Source organism: Bombus vancouverensis, chromosome 15 (assembly GCF_051014615.1).
Source record: "Bombus vancouverensis nearcticus chromosome 15, iyBomVanc1_principal, whole genome shotgun sequence".
Classification (NCBI taxonomy): Eukaryota; Metazoa; Arthropoda; class Insecta; order Hymenoptera; family Apidae; genus Bombus; species Bombus vancouverensis.
Window position 1 is genome coordinate 7010512 of NC_134925.1, and position 25839 is coordinate 7036350.

Consider the following 25839-nt stretch of genomic DNA (forward strand, 5'->3'; position numbering starts at 1 on the left):
ATATAAAATTTAGAAAAAGCAACACGTATTTGTATCGAGCGTGTGAATTTGAAGATTATCGTTTATCGAGATGTCATCGAAGTGAATTATCTTGAAGGATGCCGTATACGGTAACAATACATTTAGAATAAATTACGAATGTTCAGATATTTCTTTTAATAAACAAATTCGGTAGAATTTCAATAGAACTCAGAATATTTATTTATGATAATAATGTAAAAAATAACACTATTTTTCCAATAAGAATTTTATTTCTAGCATTCACCATTTATATTTACTACGTAATTACCATATTTTTAACCATTGTAGATCATCGTGTGAAAGAACAGTATACCATAGGATTTGTTAATATTTAAATAATAATAATGATAGTTATTATTATATATTAGTATTGTAAAGCATAAAGTCCAGCAATATAATTAAATAAAAGGCCAGATCATTCCATTTTCCAAGACATATGAAATCCATCTTGCCTGGAGTTACCTCTGTAACTGTGTTTTCCATGCGTCAGTATCGATTTGCAATTGAAATAACAGTACATGAACATGCTATATGGTAAGTGGGCGGTGTGTTGGTCTGAAGAGGAAAAAATAGGAGGAGCATTTGATCGCTGGAGGGAGAACCGTATGAGTAAAATATTAATAAGAAGCAATGTCGGTTCGTACACGGAAACAACATGCTTTTATTTCAATAATGTAATGTATAATGAAATTATATATTGCTCTCTTCCATTTTCGTTATGCAAGTTGACTTTCTACAGCGTAGTTTTCCTCTTTCATATTTAAATCTACCTTTTCACATCTATCTTGTATTTGTATTGTAAAAGAATAAGAATAGTTATACGGTAGCAAACTTTTCATTGATTAAGAATTTAGAAAAACAATTTTCGTTAAGTATTCAATCTTAATAATATCTTTCTTTATGTAAAAATAATTTTATTCCAAGAGAAAATCATTACAGAATTATTAAATAGAATCTTTATGAACAGAATTTCTATAAATAGAATTTCTATAAATAGAATCTATAAATAAACATTTAAGAAAGAACGCTTAAAAAGAAATGTACCAAGAATCGTAGTCAGAGTACGATTACATCTGAATTTTTCCGTTGTTTCTTTTAGAATTTCGCAAAACTATTGATGGTTGTTTCGTATCTGATAACGACGAGCTTACTGGCTAAGAATTACCTGGACGAGTGCGGATAAGAACCGTGCCAGCGCGGTAAGCCACAATTTGCCAACAGCCTGGGAAACGAAGGGCTGTATACTCCTTCCATACCTCACGGGACCAAACCCTAAGTCTAAATGATTAAGTTCTGGTTATGGAAGAATTACGGTATCTCTTATTATATTTTCTAGTATTTCTTAATGGAACAAGAAGCATTTACGTTAACTCATTCAATGAAGGAACTAGGGCAAAGAATCTACGAACGAAAGAATCTGGAAAACTGTAAGAATCGGACAATGGTAGACTAGAGGAGAACCATTCAGTATATAGAATTTTTATATAAAATTGTATAACTTTTATCTTGTATCCATTATTTTTACATGATGTGCTTTATTAAATTATTTATTAAAATTTACTTTTCAAAATATTGCGATTTTTAGAAACGTGTGGAGTGAGCACATTAATTTGTTAACACATATTCATTCTGAATTCTCCAAGGATCAGATAAACCACTTATTTGCCAAATGAGTTCATTCCATAAAACAAAAATAGAGAAAATTGATGAAATTATATATATATATATAATAAGCATCAATGCTATGGCACCAAACTTGAGAATTTTCATTCAATTCAATTTTAATTAAAAAATTGCATATGTTGAGTTGTGAACGGCTCAAATATAAATCTAGAAATCACGCGAATTTAAAAGTTACTTCATGGGACTAAAAATGAAACGATGCAGGTTGCTTGAAAAAAGTCAGGTAACCCAAAGGAAGAAAAGCAAAAGCTGGTACGTTAATCTTTCATCGCAGGCGATACTTCCCGCATAAGGGAAGCGTAAACGAAGTAACGAAAACGGAAATCTGCTAATCAGTACACACCTGACACGAAACACGTAGAAGGAACGCAGAACGTAGTCGGAAGTCAGTGGTAAATAGGCAAACCGAGCGAAGTAAGAAAAGTTTAATCACGTCTTTTGCCAAAGAGGAGGGGCGTCCTCGTGACGACTTGATGAGATAACTTTGCTTCGGTTGTGAAACAATGGGCGTCACGAATACGTGACTTCGTGCAAGGGTGAAAGAGCAATCCGTGCTTCCTACGCGAAGATGGTAAACGGTGGATGAAATTAATGGCTAGACACGCGACCCTTTCGCCATGATGTCGCTTCTAGGTGTACGATACATGGAATCATGCGTGATCTTCCTTCGTATTCATCACTTACGAACAAGGAGAACAAACATTTTACTCGTGGAACGATGAAAAATACTTGTTGAAGCTTCTTCAAATGAATCGTTCATGCCTTAAGCTTTGAAGAACTTGGAGACTTAGGATCTGCTAGATTTTGTCTTATATTGGCATAATTGAGTTCCAACTGATAGATTAGATAAAATGTGAAGGTAAAAATGTTGATTATGTAAAATACTTAGGTATTGTATTATTTCATTTTTAAAGTAAGTAATTTCATTTAAGAGAGGTTTATTCTATAAAGTGATACTACAATTATATTTTTCAAAACAGATTAACAGAATTAAGATTGTTACCAAACATGATCACTAAAGGAAACAAGTAAATAGGTCAAAATACCTGCAACAATATCTACAATGAATCGGTAACTGTTTATAATATTAATAACTACTATACCATATCTTTGTAATATCTTAAGTTTAAAACCATGACAAACCAGACTAATCATTAGGTATAACAAAAGTATACCTAAAAGAATTAAGCAGAAATTTTGATACCACAATAGGCCAATCTTTAAAATAATTGCTTCCGCTTATAAAACAAATATGTTTAAAGGAACCAAAGGGGAACTCTGGTTACTTTAAAAATAGGATTAAAAAGGACAGAGGGTACGATGAGGAAAGTGCGATGGCGGCACGAAGATATGGTCGGAGTGTGTAATCCGTCGTTTTCCAGGACTGCGATTACGCAGATTAGTCGGAGGTCGCGCGGTGTCATTGGGATCTAAGGGGTTTCGGGGCGCATCCGGGGCTTAGGAGGTCACATGACGTGATGTCACGTTACTCGTTGGTCGCGGGCAGGTGTTTGGGTTCGCACGAGCAGAGACCAAGCGAGCAAGAGCCGCGGGGGCGTTCGCTATCGCGAATCCAGCCGCATAATGATAACGAGCGGCCGACAGAGCGACGAGAACGCGGTTCGTAATGTAAGGACAGGTCTCGTTGATTATTTTTGCTTCTCTGTGAAAACGTCAGACTTGATCAGATCGATTGGCAGGTTTGGCTTTCATTGGTATCATTATAAAGGAATGATTACCATTATATGTATATTATATCATTATATTACTAAGTTGTCCATTTTCTTTGCATATGTAGAAGTAAAAAATTGAATTTTGAAAAGGAAATTGAAAACTTCCAAGGAGACTAATTTTTTATCAATTAACAATCAGTACTTCTTCTAAATATTTTAAGTAATCTTAAGTAATCTCAAGTAATCTTAAGCATCTTAAGCAAAATTCAAAATTACATTTATTTTAATACTAATAGGAGTATTCTTTTTAAGATTCCTTATGTGATCTCTTAACCAGAATGAAAAAATTATCATGGAGGTATATATTGGTAAAATATACATATTGTAAAAATTAGTAGGAGTAGTATGTCTAAAATATTTATCGGCAGTAGTTTTTGATACTTAAGTAAACCTCAATCCAATTTCTTCAACAATCTAAAAAATATATTCGTTTGGATGATAGAAGGTATACTTTAAAATGACATCTACATTTATTGAAGAAGATCCCAATGATAAGGATATCTTTTCTTAACTTAAAAAATATGTAAATGTAGAATAAGTATTGCAAAAATTGCCAGGGAGTATAGTTCATGTTTAAAAGCAGGTCTGGGAATGAATCATTTTGTTTCTTACAGGTACACCTGGCGAACTTATGGAAGCTAAACTGTTGTTCCTAAGACACCTGTACCGTGGCCTCGTGAGATCACGACCACATGGCTGTTGGCGCATCACCCTTCAACGCTAAATTAGATATTACGATAACAAATGGCGTTATTTAACCCGCGGTGCGCCCCCGTCCCCGAGTTAAATTTGAACAGGCAATATAATCCATGCTGCTCATCCCCTTTTTTCGCGTACGAAAACGACACGCTATTCCGTAAATCACCGTCGCACCTCCAATTTTCTTTCGTGCAATTACATTTACCGCTATTAGTGCACAACTTGTGTTAAAGAAAGGAAGAAGATTTAATGCTGCGAACATAGACAAAGTTAAGGATATCACAAATATAGCGAATTCGTTGAAAGCAGAATTTTTTAACTGCTTAAGAATATTATTTAATTTAGCAGGAAGAAATTAAGCACTATTTGAAGCACTAGTTGAATAATTCTTGAAATTATTTTCTTTACGCATATACAAATATCTTTTTCAAACAGAACAATTACTTCTTTTAAGCGTTGAGAAAAGCTATACGTAAACATTGATGTGAAATTTTCGATCATTTGACTACATCTATATTTTTAAACTTTTAGATATTTTTATATTAATATTTCTTAAGATTCTCGCGTTGCAAATTGAAAAGCGTGTTTAGTGTTATACAGCGTACGGCAGTTAATTGAACAATTGGAAAGTATTTACTGATCGAATTACTAATATTATTCATATTTTCTGATCGTTCTGTGCCGATTATACTTCGCAATACACAGCTACAGACACGCGAAGGTCAAAGGACCTGGTTGTTCTATTGCAGTACGGCTAACTCCCGCGAAAAGCAATCGATCTTTTGACCATTAATTGCCATCCATGTCGTACGGACGGCGTGGATTGCAACATTGATGAGGTCGAATAGAAACAATTTTAAGGCACGAGTCAGCCTCATCAATGTTGCAGTTCCCCCATTCGATATTGCCTACACGGTCGTGTAATTTACTTCATAATAATTACCAACGCATTAAACATTCGTAGGTAACATGAAAGTGTCAGCTGCCGATTGTCCCAGAGACATTAGAAACGCGTAGGTAGGTGGTTCTTGTCTGCTAGATTAACATAGCCTGCCAATGTTCTTGTATGTCTATATGTACATATGTATGTAAGCATAGACAGATGAAGATAAATGCCATAAAATAATTTGCCAAAAGTGACACTTAAGCTTTCTGAAAATATGAGAGCCTCTGCCAAATAGATCGGCCAAACAGTGAATAAAATACGAATTAGGAATAATACGAGGAACTCTATTAATATAATATAAAGGTAATATATTATATCATTAAAAATATTGTATAAACATATTGTCTAGTATAAACATAATTAGTGTCTCTGTCTATGTTTATATTTATATTTCTGTCTGCATGTTTATGGTTTTTCGACACTTGAAGGAGATTTACTACGTTGAAATATCCAATATGTAGAGATAAAAAATAACAGGCAAAGAATAACAAAGGTGCTCCCGAGTCCTTATCGACATAACGAGACTTTTGTATTTCTTGTAGGTACCAAGGTAATTCCTTTCCAGCAAACAGACTGAATAGAATTGTCGGTTTTAAAGTAGCGTCAGAAAGAGCAGTTTTAACTGCATATACGAAATATAGATTTTTAAAAGTGTATTTCCTACAGATAATACTAGTAAAATCTAAGGTATTTAATAATGTTTAAAAATTGAAAATTTAAGTTTATTTTACTTTGCAATGGTTTATACCAGAAGCTATGCAATAATTATTAGTGACATTATATTTACAGAAAAAATTGTGGCTTCAACATTAATTCGAGGCACGCAGAAGTGAAGCAACGATATGGCCAAAAGAAAAAGAGCGTAAATGCGTGTTTCATAAACAGTAACGTCCGTCAGTAACAACTTTCAACGCGATGCCGATGCTAATCTCCATCATTCAATCATGCAAGATACGAAGAGCCCAGCGACCTATTATAACAATAGATCTAGAGATTAGGGTCGTGATACGTGCGTAAGGTTGAGCGATTATCGCTTGCGGGCCCCATACCCGGGGATTGGCCACCCAGGGTTACGTTTTTGCCTTGCTTGACCACTTAAAATACCAGCCAGGTACTCACCCCTAACGATTCAGGGGCGGAACAGTAGCTAGCTTCTACGTTGCGCATGTACAGAGAGGCGGAACCATCCCTGATGGCGACGAATTGCGGATCCTTTCTGTGAGAAGGTATGCGGTAACGAAGCACGTGATAAGGAACATCAACAGACCTGACGGAAAGTTATGAGGAGAAAGAAGTTACGTCGCGAAGAAGTCGAAATTCCTTTTAATCACTTAATGGCGTCTCTAAACATATAACTAATATTTCTCAATATTTCTAAATTATTATTGAATTTATGGTCAGTGAATACGGGAACAACTAATTTTGTGAAACGTGGCAACATCAAAAGAAAAGAAACTGAGTTTTATTTTACAATTAATCGAAATTATACAGATTGAAGAGATCAAGAAGAGGTTGTAAATTTAACATTTGTGGATGATAAGTGAAGAACGTCTGATGAACGCGATAAATTGTAAGTTTCAATTAATTCAAGATTAGGAATGGTTTCATAGAAGTTGATAGGATGCTTCGAAGAATTTTTATCAAATAGAAATATCGGTGATTTATTTGATTCATTTGGAATGAAAATAATTTGACCGCCTTTGAAAGTGCTGCACGTGGTTTCATTGGTGTTTATAGTTTCTATCTGTTTTAGAGGAATGAGCTCTCACGCGCATGCAAGGACAATTTGTAGCGGAAGCGCAGTGTCAGGCGCGGTTTCTGCGTTGCATTTCTTGAGAAGCTATAGCCTGTTCGCGCCAACTTCAGGTACTTTTATGGATTTTGGATTCTTTATTGATTAATCAGAAATCTGCATCTTCTTATTTCGATATCAATTTTCTTCATAATCATAAAATACAATTTTCTTTTTGATAAAAGCGTTTAATTTCTATTTATAAGCACTTAAATTTTTTATTTTTTATACAATAAGAGCATAGTAACAATGAACTGTACTGTATCTCTGTTACTAATATATTTATTTGTATTTGTACATTATTACATTTATTTATTGTTTAAATTGACATATATAATTTCATTTTGTGTTTATTACGTCTTTTTCAGTTTTGTAATTTGGCATTTTGTTTAGTTAAAGAGCAAGCGAACCAGTTCATTGATAGATGAATATGTTGATCAGCATGATGTTTGAATTTAGGCGATTTCCGAACGGTTTACAACACCTCAAGTAGCCGTGATCGTCTAGTGGTTAGGACCCTACGTTGTGGCCGTAGTAACCCAGGTTCGAATCCTGGTCACGGCAATGTGCTATTTGACACATTGTCACGGTAGAGGTTTTTTTTGCAATTTTTACTTCTTTTACTTCTTTCACATTTAAAATGATAGAATACCCTTGTTATTATGTTATTAATATCGTAGGAATAATTAGAGGGGTAAGTGAAAAAGGTAAAATCAGTCTGGGCAGAAATATTTAGGAAAGTTAATTATAATATAGTACTCACAGTGAATCGACAAGGATTTTGTGAAAACATACAATATGTTAAAATCAATCATACACGTAAGTTTACTGTATGTTGTTAAAGTTGTATTTTTAAAATGAAATAAGACACAATTTCTTTATTTTTAATTCATCCCTTTTAGAGTGACGTTGAATTTTTACTAATTTCATTGAATTACATAGCTGTGTTGATTTTTTAAATGCAGTACTAAATAAGGACAAAAAGAAATAGAAAAGAAATTATAGATTATAAGAATTGGAAACAAAAAATGAATTGTTTTCACATTACCCCTGGTGGGACTCGAACCCACAATCCCCGGTTTAGGAGACCGATGCCTTATCCATTAGGCCACAGGGGCGGTTGTTACTTCGTTTTTTAAAAACCATATATATTCTTGTCACTATGTAACAAATTTTATACACATTAATTATTTCATTACTATACCAGCAATATCTTCCAAAATAATTAAATTAGATAAATTGAGATTCATAAATAAGTACTGCGAAATTTTATTGCTAGATACATTTCTCAAAATAAAACTAGAAGCTAGTTTGCAATATCTTCTCCTTATTATTAAAAATATAATATAGGAAATTATAATAAAATTATATTAATTTTGTAGATCTGTGCAGATACGAACCATACAATTCCAAAGACTACAACTTTAGAAATATCGACATTTTAGAAAGTTCGAATACACCGGATACTGTAATCGGCCGAACACCTTCACCGTTGTCAACAACGTTTTCACTTCCAGGATCTTTGCTTCAACCACCCTTCGTAACTACTATGCAACCTTTAATACAAACCATAAGTGTGCCCCCAGCATTTTCAAATAGCAATACAAGTAAGTGAATATTTGTCTCAATTACTTAGTAAGGAAAATGCTTGTACAAATTGAGAGTTATTATTTATTATTATTCAATTGTGTTACTAAGTGCCTCGGTAGCGCAGTAGGCAGCGCGTAAGTCTCATAATCTTAAGGTCGTGAGTTCGATCCTCACCCGGGGCAAAACTTTTGTATTTTTCGCTAAGTATTATTGATTAAACATTGATGCATAATTTTACATTTATAGTGTTTCATAAATATGTAAGTATGAAGTGCAATGATTAATGAAACATTTAATCTGTCGGTAAAACAGGTACTATGATAAATCGTCACTTTTTGGGGGCGAATAACATTGCAAGCGTACACAGACGGCCCAGAAGCGAAAAGAAACCCATTCCAGATGATCAGAAGGACGAGAAATATTACGAAAGACGTAAACGTAATAATCAAGCTGCGAAAAAATCTCGTGACGCCCGAAAAATACGAGAAGATAACGTGAGTAAAAGTTGAGTTATATTGCTACAAGAACAAGAAAATATTTATAATGTATCAAATTGTTAAAATGTTATTGTAGATTGCATTACGCGCAACTATTTTGGAGCATGAAAATGCAATTTTGAGGGCACAAGTGATAACGCTTCGAGAGGAAGCACAATGTCTGCGGCACATGTTAATAAAACAGCAAGCACCACCACTACAATCTATGAATCGTACAGTTTCTTCTATGACACCTGTTACATTATCACCCCCTCATTCTACAGCAACTTTAGATTACCAGATTTGAAATATGCCATTAATAAGAGGACGATAAAGATGTAATTTCTCATAATCAAAGAAATAACTTGGGAGGGTTACTTTGGCGAACGCATCATTCTCAAGGAGTGATATTACTTGTTTAGATCTGTTGTGTTATGAAGGTTTAAATTTTATTAATGCCATTAGTTTTATTTACGACTAATCAATGCATGTTAAAACATGCAGTTTAAAACATGCAGGTGAAAAGATTTCACTCCTCATAAATTTATTCAAATGAGGCAATGTATTGTTTTAATTTAACAATTGTTGAGAGAAATTTTTAAATTTGAATGCAAAGCATTAACACAAAATTATATTGACGACTCTTTTTACGAGTATCTTTCAAAGTGAAAAAGACCTAATATTGTTTCGTCATTTCTTTTAGTCATTTTTAGGAATATTAATGTAAATAGCAATAAATGTATCATTTTATAACTGTTGAAAAATGAAAATCTATCCATTACAAAAATAAAATGAAAGTAAATGATAACTTACTATATTATACTTACTAAATTTATGAGTACTTACTATATTATATGACGATATTATCGAAAATTTGACATATATATGTCAAATGTCCCCAGTCGTCTTCAGTAAAAGACACTAAATAACAACTCATAAGATAAATATAATTGCATCGTTATTAATAATTTAATATCACACACTGTCATAATTTCAATACACTTATTTTCATATCAGGCATATATTAATAGTAATTTTAATCAAAGTTGAGATTTACAATATATATTATTTTTAACGATTATGTTTGATATGTAAGTTGGCAAAACTTCTGTTAGCCAGCCTGTTTGCTCTTATGTACAAACCACGATCACGATCATATAAGCAGGCTTATCACTCTAACCGAAAGCATAGAAGAAACCGTTCGAAAATTGAGTCATGAAAGTTAAGATGGAAGACAAGGAAGTTCGCGTTCTGCGCATGTGTGATATGGTGTAAATGTTTCAAATAGAGATAGAGACTCTTTACTCATCTCTATCTGTCTCGCAAGAACGAGAACTTTGTTATCTTCCATGTTTATTTTTCACGATTCAATTTTGGGATGGTTTTCCCTAGCGAGTGTCGAGGTCTGTTTATATGACCGCGATGTAAAGTTATAATAGTGTTTTGTTCTGTCCAGACGTCCAAACGAAGAATCGATACCGTCGAAGTAGGCAACGTTTCGATCTTTTCATTGTTTATGCCGCGGGGATTTCACGGGTTTCGTCGTACTTTTTACGTATTCTTGCTGAAAGCTGTAGATCAACATTAGTTTCATAAGTTTGAGCGAATGGGATATTCAAAGTTAGTTCGTCGAATTTGTTGATTGTTGTTAGTTGAACTGTCAATACCAGAAAGATGCCGCATGCAGGTTTCGTAACTATACTCATCGGAGTTACCGTAGCTACGGTTCTCTATTTTATGTTTGGAACTAATAAGCCAAGAACTGCGCAGCAATACTATGAACATGCGTACGATTATCATTCAGAGTAAGTTTTTTTAAACATGATCTAAATATAAGTGTATAGTAGAAGTATAACTACGTAAATAAGTGTTACATAATTAAATAACAAATAACTTTTTTCTCAATGATAATAGACGGCCCAATAGATTATTTGATTCTGAAGAATGTTCAATATGTCTATTACCATTGATAAATAAAGCTACATACATCCTACCTTGCAAACATCAATTTCATAAGAACTGCATTGATGAATGGAGACATCAAGCTCAAGGGGTAAGTAACATTAACAATACAGCATTACGCACAAACTTCATGATCGCAGATCTTTTTAATTTCATCAAAATTTAAATTAACGAATTTAAATCACACTTGATCTTACAGCATCGAGCGTTGTGCCCACTCTGCAGATCTCCATTTACATAAGACTGCCAGATTTAATAAGAAACATGTTTCGATCAGTACAATATTTTTTGTACTCTATTGAAACTGAAAAATATGTTTGTTAAACATCAAATTCACATTGCAATTAAATTTTTTACAAATAACTATACAATTATCTACTAAGATAAACTGTTCTACTTGGAGAATAAAGTAATTATCCAAATTTAGAAAGACAAAACAGAAGATGTTACATATGAGATCAAAGTTTTGCTGCTTCCTTGTATTTACGATAAAGATACGATAGTACAGTTGCATGTCTTATCTTTTTGATATAGTACATATACAGCTGTGCCTTATGCTGTGATTTATTCAGCTGGACAAATTTAATTATATATGTATATTTTCACAATATAGAATAAATATACAAATATATGGAAGTATCATTTACAATTGTTTAAAACAGTGCATTTTGAAACTGAAGTGATTAATGAAAAATGAAATATTTATGATCTACCTTTGAGTTTAAAATTTGCTTTAAATACGAGCATTTTATAAAATGCATCTTCCTCTTTCTAAGCAATTTACATAGGAGCACTGTTTTATAAAATCATGTATAATATTATATAGAAATGTAAGGAAATTTTTACACAAATTGTATAACTCATTATTCTTAAAATGCAAAATTCATGATCCTATGAAAATATATGTTTTTGTTATCATTGTTTTCATTATATAAGGAATTATAATGAAGAAGAATTATATCAAATTCTGAAACTTTGTTTGCATATAGCAAATGGTACTTTAAATGGTGATATATTAATTAATTATAACATAACTTCAGACTTATTAACCCTCATACTGCTAGCTTCAAATACCTGATATATGTGAAAAATATCGCACTCGGAGGAGAGAGTCTAAACGTAAACAAGCATGGCCGACATACCAGTCAGTGACGGTTCTCGCATAAGCACCAAGGGGTAACATATCGACCAGCTGGCAGTAAAAGTGTTAATAAGTGCTGTGTGTGATACTCGTAATTAGGGGTGTTCAAATATTCAAAAGTACATTTGGATTGGATCCTTGATGTAGGATTGGGATTCTGAAAGTTCGTAACCACATAAGTATGTCCGAGTATCTAAATATAATAAACTCCAAGAACCCCAATCCCATACGAATTAATTTGACCAGTGCTTGACCTGAACTTAGACTCAAGTATCCGCACACCCCTATTCTTAATATTATGTATAGTGCAGCTACAAATATTCTCCAAGCTCCATTTTACAATTTATTATTCACTCCATTATACAGTTTATTATACACTGTCATAAGAAATGTTATACATTATTTAATTGATTAAAATTATTATTTTTAATATTCCATTTGATAAAAGTAATTAGTAAATCAAATTTCAGTTCCTCTTATGTTTCTCTGTTATAAATTCTAAATATGAAAATTAATGACATACATATAAAAAGTGGATTCTCCTGCCATATTGTGAATTTTCTTAAAAGGTTACGTAAATGATAAATATATAATTATTGTTTTATTCTTATAACACTGCATGTATTTGACATTACAATGTAATACTTTTGATTAAAGCGATAGCAATAAGCACTTTGTGATAAAAGGCTCCTAAATTATCACTACATATATTTCGTAAATTAATAACTTTCACGCGTAATTTTTCATTCACATTGTTGAAATTTTGTTTATCTAATCAGCTGTTTTTATAGAGTTATAGAATTAAGTAACAAAAAAGCTTTGAAAAGTGTGATATTCAAACATATAAATTGTGATTACCTTATGTATAATTTATGAATAAGTGTTTATAAAGCTTGTTACGAATAATGTAAATATAAAATGTAGAATATGTTTCTGTGTGAAGAATGAATAAAGTAAATATAGTTCTTAAATAAATAAGCAAGTATTATAAAACATTAATTCTCATCTACCTTGTCATTTGCATTAATATGTAGACATTGACAGTTTTGTCATTTTTGTATGTATAATAATCATCCTTGGCAATGTACATTTCATAGAAATGAAAGTAATATCACGAACTTTGACAGACTATTACAGTAATTTTGCATCATTTGAAATATTTATAAAACCTTTCATTACTTCGACAAAAAAAGGGTAAAATGTAAAAAGTTAGCGAAAATACGAAATTATATACAAAAACATTAAAAGTATTGTACACATGAACGACAACGTCGGAAATATAGCATTTACAAATGTAATTCTTATGATTATGCTACATGCAGAGCGCTTTTCTTTTCACTAATCGTAAATGGCTTCCGCGGTTTCCTGTTCGCCCGATTTGTATCCCTTTCGCAACCGCAGTCGTAATTTATGACCACTTTCTATTCTTTTTATTTTTATTTCATGTCAATGGTTTTTATAAAGTCTACAGTATGAACTATTTTTACTAACGAATCTTTCTTTTATCAGTAAATTCTCATACATTGAAAATGTAAGCAATCTTTGACAGACAGATACGCACATATATACATGTATTATTTGCTTGCGTAATAAAATATCGCATGATCATATAACGATTAACTAATTAACAAGATATTAGTATTATTTATGAAAAGTTATATAATAAGAAATATATACACATTTATACAATTAAGATTCATAAAAAAATTAATCAGACTAATAATGTTATTTAATATAAAATATTACAATAATATGGCATGTTTTTCATATAACTTTATTATTATAACGTTGAATGCTTTATAGTTGGACTACGGATTTCTGTGTAAATTTATATTTTTGAGAATATAATTTAAAAAATAGAACCTGTGTCGAAGGTTGTTTTACTTACCAAATATTATAAAAAGTACTATATTACTTATATTATTTCATATTATATGCATTCTATTATTGATAACAGAATGTTACTGTTATTGGTAACTTTGTACTTTCAAATTTCCTATAAATGCATAAAAATTCGTATTTTATTGATAATGAATCATTAACATTCGAACTGCATTATCGTTAAACTAAAAGTAATAGCGACGCTATAAGTAAAAATGGCGATCAAGAAAAATCAAGTTATCTATTATATAAAAAGCACTCTCTTTGTATATATATAATTTCTCCGTATTCACATACGTAATACACACATGCGCGTAGGTCAGTGTAGTTAAAAAGAAAAGCGCGAGACCGTAATTTTAAACTTTCAATTCGATAGAAGGGTTAACTCGTTACGTTTACGGTCTCCCCCCGCATCCTCGTAACTGCGTGCACAATGGCCGTGAGCGACGATAATGTTTGTCCAGTGAGCGGCACGGGGAACGTAGAGAACCGGTCAGTTACCTGAGAAACACTGTAGCTGGTAGCAGGACGATCGTTAACCTCAGAATTCTTCTGTGACACGGTATATCTGGTAGATCCACAGCAACGGTAGCACGTGGGGATATAAAGGTGGCGGGAAACAGCGCATCGAGGATGAGCAACACTTAAAAAGTTTCGAGTTTCGCGGCTTTTCCGGCACTCGATTATCAAAATGTGTGAACAAGTCGAATACGATGCAGTGTCTGCTGTTGATTCTGTGTATCATTCACATGATCGTGACTTCGGAAACCACCGACGAAGAACGAGGTAAGAACTTCAAGTTTAAACGATTGTCATTGTCAATTATTTTCTGCATTTGATTCACGATAGACAGATCAGCTCTTCTAAATTTGTCTAAACTTTATTAAATATCTGAAAGATTCGTAAAATGTAATAGAAACATATTTACGTGCAGTTGGTGGAGTTAAAATAACGTATTTATTATTCATGTGAAACGCCGTAAGTTTATGGTGATTGGATTTTGACAAAATTAAAGAGATCGCAGAATAGATAATCGGTATAGGTTTCTGATATGATCCAGTTAAATTGTTTAAATTCATATTGGTATATTGTACTTGTAATTCTGAAGAATCAAGCAAAAGAAGACTAACAATAAGTAAAGAAATTGAAGTTAGCAAACACACAACATGAATTCATTTTATTCGTCCTTCACCTTCTCCATTTTTTACAATTTTGACTCAAAGAAATGTAATGAGGATAAATTGTAACAAGGCCGTAGTACAATAACTTAAGTGCATAAAATGGATTATTTTAAACACTAATTTGCTTATTCGAATCACGATAGTCACCGTTTGGAAACTTATTTATTTCGTAAAGTCATTTATTTCGATATGATTACAATTATGTAATTATAACGGGCATATGCAAAGAAGTTCATGCTCGGTCACTACACGAATTACCATCGAAGAAATGTTTACTATAAAGGCGACGGCAAGCTCGTAAAAGTAGCACCAAAGCGTGGTGAATCGGGACACAGTCTACATGGTAACCAGTCAAAGCTGCGACTGTTGGATTAACGGTGAAATTGTCTCGTCGAAACGATCACGCGTATTATCACGTGTGTATTTAGCATGAACGTGTTGTTAATATATGTTACAATGATCGTACTCCTGTGAGATCGATCGATCTATTTTCTGGGGATAAAACTTATGGCTTTGAATCGCTGATCAAGGTTGAAAATCGATTGTCCCATTTCTCTGGACCGGTTTGACGATTGTCAAGCAGACCAAAACGAGTTTCCATTAATCTTCGATTTCGCCTGTATTACACGCATGCGTAGAAAATAATTAAACGAATTCCATCTCGGCTACCTAGCGCCCCCGTATTACTCCTCTTTTTGTAGGAAAGTCCGTTTCCATGGTGAAATTGGCTCTCTTCCTCGTGACATGTAAATCTATGTTAAGGATTCAAAGATATTTGTAATCTATGGCGATCTTGTGTTACCTAAGGATCGTGAGTGTGTAGAATGTAACGGGAAGATCTTGTCTAAAATGATTCTACTTTCTTTGTACTATATTAGTATGGACATGGATATTAACAAGAAACATGAATTGTTAGCGTATATCATGGTTAATTACTCCGGAGTACCGTAACAAGATTCTATAGGATCTTCCGCAACAGGACGAAGCCATAGTTCTAAAACAGTAGAAGATATACGAAAATTTCATTAGACAAAATTAAATGGCTTCGAGTAGTTTATTATGTGGTATTAGTAAACCGAGGTGATCCTGAAATTTTTGAAACTTCAATTTCGAAATAATCACATGAGTACATACATATATTAAATGATGTACTATTCGAAACTATTTAATTTTTCCTATAAACCTTAAGGATCTCTAGGAGCATCATAATAATTTTTTTTTATTTTGTTATACTAGCAATCAGAATACAATTCTATGAGCTAATTTGTTGGCTAGATACTGTCTACAGTACCATATGTATATGTTGTGATGAAAACTCATAAACTGACGATTACCATTCAACCATCTATTAAATCCGCTGGTCGATATAATGATAAAAAAGACAACCTAATTTTGTTGATGAAATTTTTGTCAATCCTTTACAATTTTAAAGCTGTGGTTCCAGTTTAGTTATAAGAAAGGTCCAACATATTTATCATGGTGAAAAAATCTAAGAAACGATTGTCATTCGAAACAAATAGCAATTAAATTATCTTGGGCAAATCTAAACAACGGGATAATTATCCCAGTGACAACGTAAGCGCCGCATTAAAGTAAAAACAAACAGAAACTTGTTCCCGTTCACGGCGCCTGTTCTTTAATTGCGGAAGTATAATGGGAAACATGCCGTAACACCAAATATGGCAACGCCATGTATCGGTCCTACATAATAATTATGATTTCGATGTCAGGATATGAATCGACACGTGGATGCCAAGGGTGAAAGCTTTTCCTGTCTGTAATGATGAAATGAAAATCCCTTTGCGCTACTCATTGTTCTTCAATCTTAAAAAATATTTCTTTTTTTTCAATAGAATTCGAATATTTGAAGATTCCATCAGAATGAAATTTTACGTTTAATCGGAGAAGAAAATGAAATGGAAAGGAAAAATTGATGAAATTTTTCATAACGATTTATATTATACGAATGAATTATTACGACTTCTATCGTACTTGTAACAAGGTTATGAGAAAATAATTTATGAAATTTTTCATAAAGGTTTGCTAATTTGTAGCGAGATTCTGCGAAAGAAAATTTACAATATTTTTCATAAAGATCTGCGAATTATTACAACTTGGATCGAGCTTGTAAGGAGGTTTCGAGATCTTTAACGACTCATACGATACGCCGCTTTAAACGATGGTACATAACTGTTTGATCAAGGTTGAAATGTGAGAATGTGTGGAACGAAGATGCATACATTCACAATTCTTCTCACTCAAAATGAAATGAAAGCAGAATCCCCCTAGGCTTTTCCTTTTTTCTACCTAAATATATGTGGCACATACTGAAGCTAGCAGCTCGAACAAACTGGCTTTCTAATAAACATATTATGTTATCATCGGTAACGTCATTAGCATCAATAATCGTCATTGACGTACGGGTACAATATTATGTCCGTACCTTCGCGTTTATTTTCCACTATATTGTACGTTTAAATCGTTTTATAGGGACGATACATTATCTTTTACTTTCAACTTTATATAAGCACGCACCTATATACGTGTTCAACTTCCTGTAGGTATTATTTGGCATCATTTATAGTGTTTAATTTATAATTTTACCTCCACGGTAGAATTATTGTTATTATAGGTTTAGAATATCGCAAGCTGTATGTAATAATATAGTTTCAATCTTTGTAATTTCAATCATAGTTCTGCCACTGATATTTTAGTATAGTACAGTAAATTTATGTTATATTTGTGGAAATTAATATTACTTTTGTTTGCAACATAAAAAAGATAGTGAAAAAAGAATTATCTAAGTATAATCATCAAAGTAATTCCTAACTTTTTATTTATTTAGTTTTATAAAATATTGGGCTGTAATATAAATTCATCTTGTTTTTATACAATATATGTAATGCATATATTACACATACGCATATAGAAAACGGATAAATTTATGTTACAACTTATTTTCATCATAATTTCATGTTATTTTCATTAAATTAAATTGCAGTAAAAGAACTAGTACGAGACTGGGCGCCTCTAGTATGGCTTGCACCTGGCGAACTATTTTTACCCCTTGGGGTACCTGAATTCTTGGATAACATGCAATCCGACGATGATTATCTTCGCACTAGAGTCGACGTAGGTAAATGACAAATGACAAAAAAATCTTAAAATTACATTCGAAGAGATCCAAAACTGATACAATCGATTTTAATGAATTTTTATAAAATGCATGGAAAATTTATTTTATGGAATGATTTTATGTCGGTAGAAGTACTGTTGAGGAATCGATCGTCGTTCCTATACGGCCGAAAACCAGGGGGCACAGTACCGGTTTACGCTGTGATCAAGAACTGCATTGTACCAGACGTTTCTGCGGACGTGATAAGCTTAAAGACCGTCAGAGACGAAAGAAAGTCGCGAAGAAAAGGGGACGAGACGTTGATAGCATCGAGAAACGTGCAGATCGACGATTTCGGCTCGTCCATGATCCTCACTAACGATCTTCCAGGAAAGATTTGGAAGGGCGATGGGAAACAGAGTTTAGAGGTACATATACTGAATAGGAATTCTTACACAGCAATAGCTATAACAGAGAGAAAAGTAGAGATGTTAAAAGAACGACATAAAAAAAGAAAGTTTCTGTTCTTTAATCTAGATGGTGGCTCTTAAAATAAAGATTAAGACGTTTGAAAATATTCTGAGGGTAGTGTGTAGGAGATTCTTGGAAATTATTCTGTCGATTAGTTGATCCAATAAATATTTATGGAATTGTTTGTAGAAACATGGTGATTTTGAAAAAAAGAAGAAAAAAGGAAACAAGTTCCGGAAGCTGCACTTTCACGTGACCTATTGGATGTTCTATCCGTTCAGTGAGGGAAAGGCAGTCTGCGTTCTGGATCTTGGATTTTTTGGTAGCTGGCCGATACCCACGGTGGGTGGGATATGCCTTGGAATACTCAAGGAATATGGCAACCACGTGGGCGATTGGGAACACATGAGTCTTTATTTTAAGGTAGGTGAACTCATGCTCATTCGATGAAAACAAATACTCTTATTTTGTTCTGAAAAGCATTTTCAAATGTTTTTTTAAATGACATGAGTCTAAAAATTGATAAATACGTATATTTTTCGCATTTTGAATTATTGTTTCCTTTTTAATCAAATTTTTCGTGCGTATTGAAGAAGATCATATGAAATCTCAGTATAGATCGGAATGTTTTAGAGATTATGTTTAATTATATTTATACAATACAATATTTTTATTTTCCCATATAAAACCATTTACTTTTTTTTAATTCAGGATGCGAATTATCCTTCAGCCATGTACGTGTCCGCCCATGACGCAGGCGCGTTTTACCGATACGATTTACGAAGTGGAACCTTCGTTTACGAAAGCCAAGAAACACGAAAAGGCATCTTTCAAAAACCTATATTTCCCGAAAGAGTTTTCACTGCTGGTGGCTCTCATCCGATATTATTTAGCGCGAGAGGATCTCATGGACTTTGGACGGCGCCAGGGAAGCATAAATTTGTCAGATTACCTCGCCTCTACGATGAGAGTGGTTTTGGTACCGCTTGGCCCACATGGAAGAAGATAGAATTGCTTCTAAAAGAGGACAATAACATCTTACCCAGTTGGATGACTTTTAGAGGCAAGTGGGGTAATCCTAGAAGTAACTGTCATCCTTTGGCTAGACTTGGTTTCAACATTTGCGAATTTGTTGACGGACCAACTGGTATTCCCATGAAACAGTCAAACTTCCGATGCTAACGATAATTAGAATTCTTTAACATATTCGCTGCTGTTGTAAAAAATAATATTGAGAGGAATTGCGACAATAAATATTAAAAGTAATGAAATATTACATGTCACATATGGTAGGGAATGTCTTAAGTAATCTCGTTTCTGAACGTAAAAAGTATTGGATTTTAATACGATTAGTACAATGCATATAGGAATACCACAGACGTGAAGAAATTATAGTTTCCTCAAAATCAGTTGATTACTGAAATTAATATACTATAAGAGTTGTTCCTAAATGATAGAAATTTCTTCTTGATCTTGAACAGCAAATTAATTTTGAATAAACTATAACTTTGATCGTCGAGTGTAAGGTACAAACAAGGTTTAATATGGAATGATCGTTAATAAAAAAAAAATGTTCGTTGGAATTGTTCATTTTAATAATTCGTGTCAGCTTAGCAAGATATTAGAAAACAGCATCATCATTCATTGCGAAACTTGCTTTTGATTAGTGATATATCCTTATCGTTTAAAATCTACGCTCAATGTAAAACGATAATAAAATACAATTTTGTTATTGCGGATAGATCGACGATAGATATTAAAAGATGTAATAGATTTATATATATATATAGGCATTGCGTGATACGTTTTCGTTTAAGAAGGAACAGTAGGCAAATGCGGTACTTAGCGGTAATTCGTAATTACACATACATGTATATCGATGTGATCCTTCAAAAAAAAAGGCCGATTAAAGGAACACTTCATTTCTTGCATCGAGATTATCGCAATAATAATACTCGATGCAGAAGGGGAAAGAACTCTTGCGGTTGTGATATAGGCCTGTACAATCAGACCAGATGCAATAAATTCAAAGAAAAGCTCTTTCTTTTTTTACTGAACATCGCATATTTCGAAAGTTATATCGTGCAGCTTGGAACAGGCTGTGTAGTTAAATTAATCTCGATAGATAAAACATTGCTTGCGCTATGCTTGAGATTGAACGTGACGTGCACATGTGATTCTTTTACGATTAAAACAGTGATCATTGATAATTGACCGCAACGACGAATTTCGCTGCAACGCAATCCTGCGTTTTGCATGATTAAATTTCGAAATAAGGAACGTTCTCGTGCATCAAGTTTTATCCTCTGTTACATTATACGTCCTCGACTGGATACGTGCGCTTCTTGGTATGCATCGAGCTCGGAATTTCTTCAGAGACTCTGTTTGCTTTGCATGCTTAAAGATGCCCTCAATTTCGTACCCAGCACCTGTGAAAAAAACACTCGACTCTTAGATATTCGAACAATAATATCATTATCAACGAGATCTACTCGGAGACCTCATCTTCGTTCGATTGCTCCACGCCGACACTGCGTATCCCGTTCCTTAACAATGGTCTGCCCTTGTCTTGTCCCAATACACGACTGTTCAGTTGAATCTTCAGTGGACTTCCACTCTTACAGCACAATATTTGCACCTCTTCCTTTAAGATCTTTTCTTTATATGCTAGCAATTCTATTTTTAATCTGTCGCAGAAAAAAAGCATATTATAATTAAAATTAGAGACTTTGTTATAAAAAGAAATAATGGTAGTTTGTTTACAAAAGCATAAAATCTTAAATATGCTTATATAATGATTTACTTTAGGCTTTCCTTTTCACTTATCAAGTCTACAATATGGCAATTAGGATTGTGAGTTCCGGTAACTATTGCCGGTACGGAACTCTTCCGTTCCTTATGTGTACACAAGTTCCAAGGTATCAAGAATTCTACGTGATATCTAGAACAAGTAGTTACAGAATAAATTATAATGTTGAAAAAATTTCAAAATAGAATTTAGTTATTTAAGTTTTTATTATATAATTTGGATACATGTATATAAAAAGAAAATGTAACCTGTGATAAAGTTGTAGAAATCCGAGATGAGCATCTATCTGTCCATGTCGTTGCGGTTGTACCATAATATTGTTATCTTTCCCGAGGCTACTTCCTCCACTGAAGTGCACATGATGCTCTAAACATAAGTTTTAATAAACAATAAGTTTTAATAAGAATAACATGTACGCATTTGTTATATATCTTGTGTAAATTATGTAAATTCAATTCGTTATCGTTTATTTTTCCGAAAAACGATTGTGAAACGATTCTGTGCGTGAGATCTCTTTTTATTTTAATACAATGAAATGTGAACATATTTATTTTGTAGTAAACAAATATTAACGTAATGTTAATATATTAGGCGTTATATACTAATATTAATACACATAATACGGTATCAATTTAAGAAAATTATATTTATTTATAATATACAGTCTATTATTAGGATCTATTATATTGAAATGGAATTCCTTTACGTATATTTGTATATAAAAGCCGGTCTCTTATTTATTATTGATCTGCCGGAGATCGAGAAATTTATTGGAATGAAAACATGTTTGTTGTTAATAAGACAATATGATAATATAATTAGACAATTAGGTAGGTAATTACGTAAACATAAATAGGGGAAATATGTTAGTCGACATTTTCGAACAAAATAACATATTTTAAATTTTCTTATAGCTATTTGTATATACAGTTTTGTATAGCAAATTATAAATCTTTAATACAAATTTTTCAATAAATTATACATTATAAAATACTAAGATAAATCTGCATTTTATATATTAAAACTTAAATGAACAAAATTTGGCCCCATGTGAATTTTGTTTTAACATTATTGTCCTGTAATGTTATCACAATATTATTAGTAACTGAAATCAATAACTTTTCTACCTTCAATAATAAAACATTTAATTGCATTTGCCTAACTTCATTAATTTCTAAAATAAAAAATTAAAAAAATGTATTGGAGTGAACAGCTGGACACCTTATAATGGTTTACATGATGTAAATTTTCGTTTGAACTTTATCATTTAATACTGATGCATATATGTATGTATGTATTATTATTAATTTCCGATATAGAATTTAAAACATTTCAAAGAAACAGACATACAACAAATCAAATATTATGTGAAACTGTGTATATAAAATATGAAATACAGGTAACAAATGAAATTTTATATTAGCGACGTACAATTCCGAGGTATAAAAAATATAAGGTTATGAGTAACCTTAATATGTACATACATTGATTTCAACGAATTAATATTATCAATAGTACACAATATCAAGACAAAATATAATATGCTATTTATTAGCCACAAAAATCGTATTAGAAGTACATGAATATAAGTATTATTTAATTCATATCTACATATACTGTTATACTCAGGTGACATCATCTCTGTCTACACTATCGCGAAGTGTGGATGTGACGAACATTTACTTTTTATTCGATAATGTACAATATTTATCGCGTTATAACAGTTAGATCAATTTTTCAATTTATGGAGTGATAAAACTCGAATGTTGATTAGATATCAGCTGTTGGCCAAGGTGTAGTAAATTATATAAGGTTACATAATAAAAGGAATTAACCTTGACAAGTATAGAAAATAAAAGTGGGAAAGCCTAAAAAAAGAAAGACAAATCGAAATGTTTCGAATGCATTAACAGTATAAAGTCCTTTCGATATTAGATACACCATACTTTCGAAGTGGCGCGCTTTCAAATGACCCAATTAGGAACGTATCATAACCTAATACGCCAACCACTGACCGGCTTTGAACAAACTATCGAAACATAAGATATTCTACGAAAATTTCAATCTGTAATGAGCATAATGATATTTCGGTTATTTAAAAGATTAATTAATTAACTCTCGCCAAGTTTCAATGGTATACATTCGTACTGTAAAGAATATAAAAGGATGAACCTTAATAGTGATAAAAATGACTGTACAAAGGAGAAATGCTTATGTATCAAAGTAAAAATTTTTTACCTTTATCTCCCATGTTTTATAAGGCAATGTGGCAGTTGTACTTTCATACTACACACAACTAATTTAATATTCTGTAATGCAACGACTAAGCTATTCTTTAATGTGTTGGTGCATGTATGAGCATAGACGTCTTAACGCATCAAATAGTTGGAACCCTCGATACTGATGGCAGCACTGTTTTCTGTCATTTAAAAGAATCCTGTTCTCAATTTTACCACTTTTTTTTTAAATAACGTAACAGAATATACCGGAGAAGATCTTTGACGAAATGGAAATCCTAAGTTGAGTTAATAATAAATAAACAATAATCTATAAGTTAATTATGGTATTGACGTATATTGTTCAAACGAGAAGGATTTCATTAGTCGAAAAATAAAAGTTATTCATAAAATGATAGAAAATTGGAGAGTAATAACAATGACAATTAAAATAAAAGCTTCCAACATTGATCTATATTCACTTTATATCGCAGAATATGTAGGAAATGTCCGTACGATAACGTATTATTAAATATAAATGTATTTCTATTTAAACTTTTGTTGCTTGTAGTTCACTTCAATTGATTCAAAGAACTATTTAAAATGAATATTTTATGTACGTTCATGTCACTGTTTTGCTGGTGCTTATCCAGCCACAAAGAGTTATGATACGTTTAGACTGTGGTTTAGGTGGTTTAGACTACTTTAGACCACGATCGTGTCATAGTTTAGATCAAGCCTCACTAAACGAACGAATGCTTGTTCTCTCCCCACTCTACTAAAATTAAAGAATAAAAGCGTAAGCGAGCATGTGTTCACCGAATGAATAAGCGTATGATTTCATGGCGCATTCTTGCACATGTTTGGTTACGTTCGAATGACAGCTTCACTTTCCGTTCTGTTCACTTTAAATGACAGTTTCTTTCGTCATAAAGGCATAACCGAATGGTTTTTATTTTATATTTTATTAAAGTGGGGAAAACAGCGAGGGTTCATTCACAAGCATTGGCTTGGTGTAAACTATGCTAAACGCACCATTATGATACATTTATGCCACTGTTATTATACATAATTTTAAGTTTATAATTCGTCTCAGTATCTTGACAAGGATGGTAAATGTAATTTCTGCCTTTTTCAATTCCACAAGATGAAATCGTTTATATTGTACAATTACATTTGTCATTTCTCCTGTGCAATGGCTGAATCCCGAGAAATTACCTCAAACTCTCCCTATCGGTTCTTCCCATGAATCCACTTGCATAAAAATAATATACTATTATCATCCTAGAACAAAATAGAAAAAATTTTTTCAGTATTATTCCAGTGCATAGTTTCATTCATCCTTATCGGTTACGAGTTAATGCCGCATAACAAAAAGAGCTATTCAATTTGCAGTTTCATTATACGTCAGTGTATTAAGAATTGAATCAATTTGAGATATTCTCTTTTGGCACTCTAACTTTGGCCTTCCTTTCGTGTTAATTTATAAGATCATAGACTCGTATTTGCTATAGCCATGAGAATTATGAAAGTATACTATCTATACTTTGATTATTCGCTTACTTGAATTTTCATTAAATATTGTAATTTAAATGTACGTAAATTAAAATGTATGTAAATTAAATACTGAATTAATTAAGACGTAAAATTTAGTGAATAAAGCCACCAGCGATCATTCTACATAGCGATTCTTCACCGTGATCTTAGGATCTTCACTTCGGATAGAGAATAAAAACCGTATGCCAGACAATGAAAGCGACAATGACAGTGAGTGCGATGAAATTCAGGAAAGTGTATTGTGCAACAAATTATTATGCAGGCTTTGCCGATCGTGCTCATCAAGATCAACTTATACAGCAAGCTTGTAAAATCTAAAATTACAAGTATGAAAAAGCAAACAATTATTTAAATAAAATTCAGCTTTGTTCACATCATCCCTTTATCTAAGAGAAGCTACTCTTTTACGAGGCTACTCAAATGCTTCTAAAAACGGAATAAATTATCTAGATATATTTTTGTTCTTCTTTAGATGTTAACAACCGTTCTCTTTTCTAGCACATGTATTCTGATAGCTGGCAAGAGGCGAAATATCGGTATACTTCCATCCGAAAAATACAGTACCG

At 32.5% G+C, this 25839-nt stretch overlaps 4 protein-coding genes and 3 non-coding genes across 7 annotated transcripts; 5 read left to right on the forward strand and 2 right to left on the reverse strand.

Moving 5' to 3' along the window:
* The first annotated feature begins 5632 nt into the window (after positions 1-5632).
* LOC117157322 (uncharacterized) lies at positions 5633-9546 on the forward strand. Its single transcript, XM_033335293.2, has 6 exons — positions 5633-5769; positions 5872-6652; positions 6836-6948; positions 8257-8481; positions 8777-8958; positions 9038-9546. Exons 3-6 carry the CDS (start codon positions 6840-6842, stop codon positions 9245-9247), a joined length of 726 nt encoding a protein of 241 aa, XP_033191184.1. The 5' UTR covers positions 5633-5769; positions 5872-6652; positions 6836-6839; the 3' UTR covers positions 9248-9546.
* Positions 7367-7438, forward strand: TRNAH-GUG (transfer RNA histidin (anticodon GUG)). Its single transcript has one exon. It is a non-coding gene; the product is annotated as a tRNA-His (tRNA).
* TRNAR-CCU (transfer RNA arginine (anticodon CCU)) lies at positions 7920-7992 on the reverse strand. Its single transcript has one exon. It is a non-coding gene; the product is annotated as a tRNA-Arg (tRNA).
* On the forward strand, positions 8574-8646 carry TRNAM-CAU (transfer RNA methionine (anticodon CAU)). The gene has a single exon. It is a non-coding gene; the product is annotated as a tRNA-Met (tRNA).
* Positions 9547-10351: 805 nt separating the features above from the next.
* Positions 10352-13036, forward strand: LOC117157264 (RING finger protein 141). The gene is made up of 3 exons (XM_033335186.2): positions 10352-10745; positions 10855-10993; positions 11102-13036. The coding sequence occupies exons 1-3, from the start codon at positions 10615-10617 to the stop codon at positions 11141-11143; spliced, it is 312 nt and encodes a 103-aa protein (XP_033191077.1). The 5' UTR covers positions 10352-10614; the 3' UTR covers positions 11144-13036.
* Positions 13037-14270: 1234 nt separating this feature from the next.
* Positions 14271-21909, forward strand: LOC117157254 (uncharacterized). Its single transcript, XM_033335164.2, has 5 exons — positions 14271-14710; positions 18107-18241; positions 18371-18648; positions 18881-19114; positions 19403-21909. The coding sequence occupies exons 1-5, from the start codon at positions 14638-14640 to the stop codon at positions 19871-19873; spliced, it is 1191 nt and encodes a 396-aa protein (XP_033191055.1). The 5' UTR covers positions 14271-14637; the 3' UTR covers positions 19874-21909.
* Positions 20265-23954, reverse strand: LOC117157255 (adipose-secreted signaling protein). Its single transcript, XM_033335166.2, has 5 exons — positions 23739-23954; positions 21749-21866; positions 21495-21632; positions 21192-21378; positions 20265-21120 (listed from the first exon to the last, which is right to left on the reverse strand). Exons 1-5 carry the CDS (start codon positions 23749-23751, stop codon positions 21064-21066), a joined length of 513 nt encoding a protein of 170 aa, XP_033191057.1. The 5' UTR covers positions 23752-23954; the 3' UTR covers positions 20265-21063.
* Between the last annotated feature and the right edge of the window lie 1885 nt (positions 23955-25839).